General features: G+C 36.9%; 1 protein-coding gene across 1 annotated transcript; it reads right to left on the bottom strand.

Moving 5' to 3' along the window:
* Positions 1-634: 634 nt before the first annotated feature.
* On the bottom strand, positions 635-10688 carry trpc2a (transient receptor potential cation channel subfamily C member 2a). The gene is made up of 13 exons (XM_056244219.1): positions 10537-10688; positions 8854-9546; positions 8145-8354; positions 6930-7094; positions 6635-6809; positions 6165-6365; positions 5479-5641; positions 5315-5407; positions 5036-5228; positions 4037-4164; positions 3838-3907; positions 3626-3758; positions 635-1040 (listed from the first exon to the last, which is right to left on the bottom strand). Exons 1-13 carry the CDS (start codon positions 10549-10551, stop codon positions 700-702), a joined length of 2580 nt encoding a protein of 859 aa, XP_056100194.1. The 5' UTR covers positions 10552-10688; the 3' UTR covers positions 635-699.
* Between the last annotated feature and the right edge of the window lie 444 nt (positions 10689-11132).

Here is an 11132-nt window from a genome sequence, read left to right as displayed (position 1 = left end):
GTTCTTTTAAACTTTCTATTGATCAAAGCATTGTTTCCACAAAAATATGAACCGTTTTCAACATTGATAATCAGGAATGTTTCTTGTGCATCAAATCATCATGTTAGAATGATTTCTGAAGGATCATGTGAAATTCAGCTTTGATCACAGGAATAAATTACATTTTACATACATATTTAACAATGTTACTGTATTTTTGATCAAATAAATGCAGCCTTGGTGAGTAGAAGAGACTTCTTTCAAAAACCTTAATTTGTATCTTTTTCGTGGTAAGTGCTTTTTTTTTTCATTGATAACCCTAATATAACACATGAAGTAGTCTATCAACATGAAAATAGTATTTGTTATTATTTTGTGAAAATAAGTTGTATTCATTTTTGGTTATTTTCATATAAGGTTCCTATATTTCACATTCATTGTGAAAATGTCCATAAGAAAACAAGAGCACTCAGCAAATGTTTTTATCTATCATACATGTTTGCCATCATCTAAACCTCGTTAATCTTATTAAAAAAGATTTATCCGTCTAGGCGTTTTAATTCAAATATCAGTTACGATACAATTACATATTAAACCTGACTACAGTATGTCAAATTTGATCAGTAATTCAAAGTGTTTTGAATGTATCTAGAAACTTCTTACTAGATATTTTGTCCGGGAACGGCAGTGCACTGCGACACCCCAGTGTTTGTCATGTTCTCATACATCAGGAGTGCTAGCAGTTTCTTCTCCTGGGACGGGCTCCGCGGGGCCCTCGGAGTCGGGCTCCTCCCTCTCCTCTGAGACGATCTCTCCTTTCTTCTCCTCCTCTTCCTCTGTGAGCTGCATACTGATGTGCAGACCTGTATTTTCACACCCCATGGCCTCATTCTTATCAAAGTCACGGAAATTGTTTCTTGCCCCCATGATGTATTTGCCCAGAATGTTGGCCTGGTCTGGCTGGCTTTTGTGCCGCCACTGCAGCTTCTGGTGGAAGTCCTTCATCTCGGTGTGCAGCCGGCCCACAACTTTATTCAGCTCGGTGATTCTGTTCCCCACATCTGAGCATCACAACAACAGGAATTAGAAGCAAAGACAATGGCAAGGTTCATAATAGCATTCTACATGTACTTGCTGCATGAATAATATGCATTTTATATGCATGAAACTCCTGGATGATAAACTACAAAGTGTTGCCAAAGTGTTTTTCCTCTACTCTTTCTTGCCTCATTTCATTAGACTGGAAGGTTTGAGAGGTTTTTTTTGGGGGGGGGTTTACACAAAATTTGATTCAAAATATGAAATAACCACTTATTTCCGAGATACACTAGCATTCTTTTTTTAAACAAATCTCCTATGCATGGCTGCATGTACTTGACCAAAAATACAGTAAAATAGTAATGTTGTAAATGGGGCTGTCAAACGATTAATCACGATTAATCGCATCCAAAATAAAAGTTTGTTTACATAATATATGACGTGTGTGTACTGTGTATAATTATTTTGTATATAAATGCACACATGTATACATTTAAGAAAAATAAGTTATTTATATATAAAATGTTTATATTTATATAAAATATATACATTATAGGCTACATTCAGTATATACATGCAAATATTTCTTAAATACACATGCATGTGTGGGTATTTATGTATTAAAAATAATTATACACAGTACACACAAACATATTATGTAAACACAAACTTTTATTTTGGATGCGATTAATCGCGATTAATCGTTTGACAGCCCTAGTTGTAAAATATTTTTACGAATTAAAATAACTTGTTTCTGCCACAGAGTAAAATTAATAAAGGAACCATCGCACAATTCACATTTTTCCCCCCTTTCAATTGCAAAAAAAAAAAATTTTTATCCCGCCATTCAGACTTTTATTCTCTGAATTGTAAGATATAAACTTGCAATTGCGAGGAACAAAAGTCAATATTGCAAAAAACGTTTTTTTTTTATTTATTCCATAGTGGAAACAAGCTTCCATCATTTTAGTATAGGCCTATATTTAAAATGTAATTTACACATATAATGGAAAAGCAATCATTTTTTTTTCAGGATTCTTTGAAGAATAGAATTTTCAAAAGAACAGTTTATTTGATATATAAATCTTTTGAAATCTACATCATTACAAATGTCTTTACGGTCACTTATTGTGTGTTAACTTATGTGAATAAAAGCCTAAATTAAGTCTTTTCATCATATAAAGCGATCGTGTCTCTTCAGAAAAGTTTGGACAAAACCGCTCAATTCATATGGATTAGTTTTATGATCTCTTCATGAACTGTTTTGAAGCGGCAGAGTGGTAGTTGAGTAGATGGTCAATGGAGGGACAGAAATCTCAGATTTCATCGAAAAGATCGTCATTTGTGTTCTGAAGATGAACAAAAGTCTTCCGGGTTTGGAACGACATGAGGGTGAGTAACTAATGACAGAATTTATTTGTTTTGGGTGAACTAACCCTGTAACTCTTAATCATGCAGCTCAAACTATTGTGCCTACCTTATAGACCCACCATTAAATCATTCATTCAGATCAAATGGTTCAGAAACGTTGATTCATTCGAGAACTAAACATGTTGCTTACAGACGTGAAACATTTCTGATGTGGCTTTGTTTGGAACTATTCTCTTTGAAGGAGCAAAAACAGATAGGTTTGACAAAAACGCATTTTTGTATTTACTGTACGTTACTTAATATTAACTTTTTGTTTGATATGTTCTATAAAATCAATTTCACATTTGCTATATGCTGTTCGGGGGGAAAACTCCAGTATAAAAAAAAAGTTGCTGCCTTACATTTTTAAGTAAACTCACCTTGGTTAAGTTATTTCAACTTAACTTACATTAAACTGACCTAAAATGTCTTGTGAAACTTATTTTGATGTGTTAAAGCATTATAAAAACATGTTGTCATAACTTATTGATTAGATACGTTTTTACAGTGCACTCTTGTTTGTGTAATATTGCTTATAGTTATAAATACAAAAAAAACCCACCTCATTGAGGTTTATTTTTCCCCACATAACTTGAGTTTTGGAGGCATTTTTGTCATTTTGTTAGCATTTTAGCCCCTGTTAATTTCAGACCCTGGTGTGCGTCAATCAAAAGAGTAATAGAGACTATTCCAGTTTCAAGAAAGTAAACAGCGTAAAATGAAAACATACTTACAACACTTGTAGCCCACTTACACTTTATAATTAAATTCCTTACCGAAGGTTTACTGATTTAAAATGTATTATTTTTCTTGATAAAACAAATGCGTTTACCCCTACTTCCCCTACCCTGGCTCTAGTATCCACTACAGAGTGTTTACTGTATACTGTATGCATTCCAAGTGTTGATCCAGATGATCAGAAGTAGCCTAACTGTAAGTATTAAATAATCAGACACTTTTATCCATTTTGTAATTACAGAGACAGTTCCTCTGGAGAAACTTGTGGTGAAGTCTTTCCACTTCTGGGGTTTGAACCCACAACCTTGTGGTTACTAGAACATATCTTTGACCACTAGGCCACAGCACCCTGAACAGGTAATTGCTGTATGTGTCACTCTTGTGGCTTTTCTTCTTCTTCTTTCCTGAAATACTGCATGCTTTTGGATTATTACCCAGAGATGCCGAAGATATGACCTACCTTTACGCTTGCTCTCTTCAAACTCTCTGCGTGCGGCTTCAATATAGCGGTGCACCAGAGCCTTGGTGACCTGCAGGCGGTATGGCACTCTGCCCTCACCTTGACCTCTGCTGTTATTCAGGGTATTGCTAGACTACAAAATAAGTATGAAAAACACCTCATCAGCCAAATTTAACCAAGGATCTAGTTTTAAAACCCCCTCGGATACTCACCAAAGTTGTGATGGGAGGATATTCTGGGGCTTTCTTCTTACAGCAACAGCAAATCTTTTGGAAGATGCTTCTACACAAAACAGCGAGGAACATGAAGGTTACATCTGGTCCTAAAGGTGAAGAACCTCATAGAAGTGCACATACTCTGCGATGATATGCAGTCACTATACAAGGTTTGACATTGCTTAAGTTTTCTCACCTTAAGACATAAAAGAGAGCCTTTGGAGATGGGATGATATTAAAGGGAGCTGGCATAGTTAGACCCTCCCTAAAGTAGCTGAGGTAGAGTTTAGAGCGAGCAAACTTCCACTCGACATCTGCACAATCCTGTGAGGAAGAGACGTTTTGAACAAAAGATATGTTAATATTCTCATCCTCATCTTTCCTTCGCGTTTTGTAACGAATCCTTCCCTCGCGGGTCAAAATGACCCGAAGCTCTTTTTTTTTTTTTTTTTTTTCAGAAAGCTTATTTCATTTCATTTTGATGATATTTTTTTCTGTTTTTTAATGCAATTTTTTTTTTTTTTTTTTTATCCTTTAAACGACTAGATTAAATCAATAAATAATCAATAAATAGTGAGCAATGTGCTTAAATTACTAACTAATTTCATGCCTAAACCTTTTAATTCAGCTAAACATATCGTACATTGGGTGTCTTTGCCAACCTATTGTGGGGAAAAAATAATATAAATGATATTTCATGACTCTAGCCACTAGCTGTCCTTATTTGGATCAAATGAGCTGTTCCTCCGGGTCCTAAAGTCATTTCTCTTCAGTATGCATTCAGATACACATGTAGACATTATAAAAAAAATTTTTTGGTAAAGTTTTAGCCTTTTTTAGTTTGAATTTTGAGGTTTAAGTACTGAAGCATGGGGGTCAATTTGACCCACGAGGGAAGGATTTGTAACTTTTTTTAAATTCGAACCAGTTGCATTTTTTGTGTGTGTGTGTATTCCTGGTTCAAGTTCAAAAAAAGGGCATGGGGACTTGGACCCCTCCCGATGAACACTCAATTAAAAAAAATAATAAGAAGAATTCCGGGTCAGAATTTTGGTCGTCTTTTGTTTTCCGCGGGAATGCAGGTTTGAAACGACATGAACTGTAAATAAATGCAATTTTCAATTTTTAAGGTTCTAAAACTACAGTGTTTCCTACCAAATCATTTAAAATCATTCTTCATACTGTACGTGCTCACCTCAATCCTCTGAAATGAGTTTGAGATCATGGCAATAAGCATGTTCAGGAGCACTATTACGATGAGCAGTGTGAATATCCCGTAGAAGATCCTTCCTACAAACTCAGCCAGAGCGTAATCATGCATGTCTACATATTCTTGGTTTGCCATTCCAAACATGGTCCAGAAGAGGAAGTTAAAGGTCTCATTAAATCTTAAAAGGAATACAAGAGACAAACGCATTTATAATTCATCTCCAACCAAACACGTGAAATTGCACGCAAACAAGTTATTAATCACCTGCCGAGATGTGCAGAAACGACGTATGGGACGTATATGTTGTTTATTCCGCACAAAAATGCTGTTCCTATAATCATGAGGATGAACATGAACCTGTAGAGGAAGAAAAACATTTGATGAAAGCCACTCTCCTCTTGTAAGCAGATCAAACCCCGAGATCTGACCTCATCATGTCATCGATCATTCTTCCCATGGATATCTGCAGGGTTCCCAGGGATTCATGGGCCGGCAGAATGTAGGCGAGACGTGTGAAACTCAACATGCTGGTCACGGCAAAGAGAGTCTCTGCAATCAGCTGAGGATCCTCCTGTTTCCAGTCCTCTCGTGCTGTTCAGAAACATCATCAAAATATGCTGCTATAATAATAATAATAATAATAATAGTCGTATTTTAAATGAACTTTTTTTACATTATTATTATTATTATTTTCATTTTAAATACATAAATATTATTATTATTTTAAATGTATTTTTAAATATATAATAATAATGTTTTTGAATACAAATAAATAATGCTAAAATTATGACAATTATACTACTACTACTATAACTACTACTAATAACATTATTGTTATTATTATTACAATAACAAGTCATTTATTATTTATATTTGATTACAATAATTATTATTGTAAGAATTATTATTATGACTACTACTATTAATAATACTTGTTATTGTAATAATAATTAGCAATAATACTATTTATTTAAATTAAATTACAATAATTATTTTTATTTTAATAGAATTCGACATTATTATCATTATATATTACTTTTAGTAATACACATTATTATATATTAATTCAGTAGCAGTAAGATTGTGTAAGATAAAAACAATTGTGAGATGTCACCTGTGTTGGTGAAATAGTCACACAGCTCTTGTGTGCTGGAGTCCTGACAGAGGAAATGTCCCTTTAGCACGATGAGAATGCGCAGTGTGAAGGATGCCAGATACATGCTCAGCACCATCATATCCAGAATGTTCCATAAATCCAAGAAGTAACTTTTCAAACCCTCGAGCCAAACTTCCTTACACTCAAACCAGAAGAAACCTACCAATATAGAACATGAAAACGTCCTTTTAGATAATAATCATTCTCTCTCTCACACACATCCATCCATCCATCCATCCACACACACACACACACACAGACACACACACACACACACACACACACTGTTTATTAGTACTTCTAAATCACGTGTTAATGCCTTATTCTATATGACCATCTCTAAGACAATTATTGATTAGACTCAGAGATTTAAGTGACTTTTAAATGATTTTTTTTTTAATGGATTTTTATTTGGCAACATGGCCTACCTGCAACCCATATCATGTGAAGAGAGGTATGGAGAATGTTCTGCTTCCGGGAGGCGAAATCCGTACGGTAGATCTCCATGAAAATAGACTCCGTCAAAAGAGTGATGAGGAACCACATGTATGATGAAGAGTGTAACAGGAACTTAATCACGGGAACCTTTAGCAATTTACCCAGCTGGTAGAACACAAATATATAATTGAAACCTGTATGAATGCTGTTTACATCAGCCGTGGCATTTGATTTCTTGATTATTATGATGTTATTGAACTATTATCACCACGGACTCAAATTTACCTTGGACTTTGGGGCGATCCAGTAGACAAGGCACAGAACCGGCATGGTAATGAAAATGGCCAAAGACACCAGCAGTTTCCAAGCAGTTCGACTTCCCCTCCAACCAGACAGGCTCCCGCACCAAATGGAGGAGAGCACTTGCTGGCAGATGGGATGAGTCACAAACTAGACGAGGGAAACAAACAGTCAGGCCTCCCAGCCAACTGTCAATCAATCAGGCATCCCATACGGCATCGACGCAGGGGTCAAACGACTGTGAGCTTTTGAAAGATGAGGTTCACATGCCCTGTGTTTCTCCTCAAATAGATCAGTCTGTGTGGGCAGTGTGTTACCTTAACCAGGGTTATTATAGTTTACTAAAACCATAAAAAAATAATTGTCATTACTTGATTGCTTGAAAAACATCGACCAATAGCAAACCACAAGCATCCAATCAATTGCCCTTGGACAAAATCAAGTCTCGCCGTACGTTTTTTCTTGTTCAAAAAGCCGTTTGACTCTGATATATGTCACAATAGGGAAGAAAAGACTATCTTAACTTACATTTTATGCCAACTTTAACTTGATGTGCTAAAACTAAAATGCAAATGAAAAAAATAAAAACTAGATCATTTTTAAACATATTTAAATGTGTAAAACATTGTTTTTGTTTCTCAGAAGAACCAAGATATGCTGTTGTTGTAATGTTAGCTACAGGACAGTCTGTTACTATTGTCTGGATGCTATACTGCTGGCGACTAACAACCAACTCTTGCTTGTATACTCATGTGTAGCTACTGTATGTAACGGAGGCCAACCAGTAAGAGCTTGGCGAGTAAACCTCACTCCCCTGGCCTAAAGAGGCATGCTAGCGACTGATGATAGAGACTGCAGTCTTTAGCGTCCTTGTTAGCATGCCCACCTCCCATGCCAGAGACACCTGTTAGAATCCCGCTCGGAGTGGGTCGAGTAGGACCGGTTACATGTATGTTAATTTTTTGCGAAGCATTATTTTGCTCTGCTTCCGCTATGATAAGGAGACATCCACTCTTGCATTGCGTGTTCAGGCATTTTGTGGGCGGAGTAATGAAGGGAAGGGTGTGTTTCTTTGGGTTGAATTTAAATATCTACAGTGTTTCTCAGAACTCTCTTACTGCACATTCAATGTAGGTTTTTAGATTGTTGTTTATATCACTTTTTTCAGTTATCTGCTGCAATTAAACCAAGAGGATTTACCTGTTTTTGATTGTAGTTGACCGCCTGGCGAAGACGTGCGAGGTTGGGGATGCCTTCCTCAAATGTCTGTTCGTCTAGGCCTAGTTCTTCATCCTCGCTGTCCCCCTCGGCACTGTTGAGGATGGTGGAGACCTCGCTCTGGTTCCGGCACATTCCCAGAAGCTCCACAGCAAACTCCTGACACAGCTGTTCCAAAGCCAGGTACTGAGGCTAAACATCAATAAAGAGTTTTGAGAAAGAAATGCAAAAAATCAATTCAAGTGTGCAAGAGATTTGAAATGGACTTTTCTCTGGCATGATTTCAAAGCACAAACAGACATGCTCACAAAGGTTTATCTGGCGGTTTTTTTGCTTAAAATGTGTTTTTACCTGATGAAATAACACCATTAAATCATTTACATTACTTTATAGTGTATGTTAACAAGTTATGAAGCATAATATGCGAAAGGACATGCATGTAAAAATAAGAAGTCAGTTATAGGTAGCAGATTGGTTCATTGAAAACAGCCCAGACAGCAACATAGTGTTGGCCCAGATCCGGCCCACATCTGGGCCGTGTGGAATCCACGTGTACCAGATGTGGGCCGTATCTTGGCCGACACTATGTTGGTGTCTGGGAAGCACTTTGACTCTGACGATTTGTCTTTTGAATTTGTTATTTGTGATATTTTCAGAAAATGAATGACCATTTTTTTTTTGCTGAGCTCACCTTAAATTCTGGTTCTTTCTTGGACAGTTTGCGCAGTTCTCGGCTGTGGTGGAAAGCGCTGAGCATGGCGTCTTCCGAGGTGATCGACAAATATGCGCGGCTGGCAATGCCTCTGTACGTATTTATACGGGACAGCGAGAACTTGAGCAAGTCGTATTGTCGTCCGTTACGGCACTCCAAGCACGCGCACGAGATTGAGTGAGGCATGGGAATATCATGGCCTCTCTGGGTCAGCATAGATACGATCTCATACAGGTCCTTCTGGCAGGCCAGCGTTAGTGGCGTCACTCCCGGTGCGAACTGAGAATCGTCGATGGAGTGGTCGAAGATGGCCATGCTAAAGGAACGAACGTCCATCTTATTGCCTTTTTCCTGATCCAGGCGGTCCAGGAGGTGTTTGACGAATCGTGGCTGGTTGGTGTCGACAGCCACCAGTAAAGCTTCATGGATCTGACGGAAGTCAAACTTGACGCCCAAAAGAAGGGAAGTCATGATGTCTTCGCCGCCCAGTCGGATGGAGAGGTTCAATGCTTCCCTCCATAACCGATCCTCAGACTCTTCCAGTTGACGGATGATCCCATCACCAAGGGAGAGGAGACTGTCCACCCAGGCCATGTTGCCCTCTTGGATAGCAGGGATCAGCTCTGGTGGAAAGTGAAGCTTTTTGTTCACAATCTCCCGCCAATTGTCTGACTGCTCAAAGAAACGGGACACAGGAGATGTTAAAAACACCCACCAAACCATCATTAGAGGGTGAAACCTCAAGAAGCAAACCAAAAAACGTAATATCTGATATTTAGATGTATTACTCTCATGTTAATGATACTGGTGACTTTTTTTGTGTGTTTTCACCATTATAACTTACAATGCCGTTAAAAAGTTTGGGGTCAGATTTTTTTCCCCTAAGAAATTAATACTTTTATTCAACAAGAATGCATCAAACTGATCTAAAGTGACAATAAAGACATTTAAAATGTTACAACAATAAGATCTGTTAATTAATTCTGAAAAGAAAAATGTCTCAGCTTCCACAATATTAAGCAAAAATGAAAGTTCTGTCATCATTTACTCGCCCTCAAGGTCTTCTAAATCGGGATGAGATAATTTTTTCGGGTGAACACAAAAGACGACATTTTGAAGAATGTTGGTAACCAAACATTTTCTAGTCCAGATTGACTTCCATAGTATTTTTTTTTTATACTATGGAAGTCAATGGGGCCCATCAACCGTTTGCTTAACCATATTCGTCGAAATATCATCTTTTGTGTTCAACAGAAGGTTTGGAACAACTTGAGGGTAAGTAAATTATGACAGAATTTTCATTTTTAGGTAAAATATCCCTTGAATGTGTCAAGTTTCTATGCGGCTTGGAAACCATAAATGGCCTACAGTTCTTCTAATGAACTACTCGGCAAAGTTGTTTATAAACTACTTTCAGAATGATTTCAAAATGTAACTGTTATTAAACATTGCTATATTTTACTATATTGCCACAGTTAAAACCAATAAGCCACACAAATCCATCACAGTTAGAGTGATTTTACGACTTTTAGGCCCTCCACTTTGTGATGTGCCTACAAACACCCTTTATTTGTGATAAAAATTTCACTTTCGGAGCTTATTGCATTTAATTTAATTGCATTTAATAATTGATTATTTTAAATCTAACCATCTGAAACTCACCGTAAGGTTTTCCATATTCTTTATAGGAGCACCTCAAATCAGTCAACTTCTCTTGAGAAAGACGTCAAACCAAAATAGCAAGCAGCTCTCTCATGTCAGCTTGAAAGGTGAATCCAGAAAGGAACAATGTGGTTGTGTAAGACCCGTTTAGTGATTTTGTGCCTCTGTACCAGCCTTGTTTTTGTCTAAGAGTATCATCTTGTTCTGGGAATTAGCCTGTACCACCCACTCAGCACCAATAACAGAAATGCTCCCCAAGGAGAACACTCATTAGCACACAGTACTGTAGCAATTCATTTAGTTAATTACAGTTCAAGTTCTGCCTTTACAGTGCGACTTTTGTAGTTTGATACGTTATTGAGCTCTAATAATGTTTAATGATTCAAGCTATATCTTGAAATCTTGGGGGAAATGGGGAACATTACTTTTTATGGAAAGTAATGTTTGTTTATTTTTTACTGATAAGTTATTTTTTGCAAGTGTTCAACACAGTAATGCATTCAACAACACAGTCTATATAACATACACTGTCATTTTTCTTTTAAAAACACATTTAGAATATTATCATATTCTGAACACATTTCCTGACCCTAGAG

This window comes from Rhinichthys klamathensis, unplaced genomic scaffold, assembly GCF_029890125.1.
Source record: "Rhinichthys klamathensis goyatoka isolate OS25496 unplaced genomic scaffold, OSU_Roscu_1.1 h1tg000944l_1, whole genome shotgun sequence".
In the NCBI taxonomy this organism is placed as follows: domain Eukaryota; kingdom Metazoa; phylum Chordata; class Actinopteri; order Cypriniformes; family Leuciscidae; genus Rhinichthys; species Rhinichthys klamathensis.
Note: the sequence above shows the minus strand (reverse complement) of the source record. Positions and strands in the feature narration are given on the sequence as shown.

Coding starts and splice junctions, on each gene's coding strand:
- trpc2a (XM_056244219.1), bottom strand. Junction 8,355..8,853: donor AGAAAGAACCAGAATTTAAG/GTGAGCTCAGCA, acceptor ATTGATGTTTAG/CCTCAGTACCTGGCTTTGGA. Junction 3,908..4,036: donor GCTCTCTTTTATGTCTTAAG/GTGAGAAAACTT, acceptor TGTTTTGTGTAG/AAGCATCTTCCAAAAGATTT.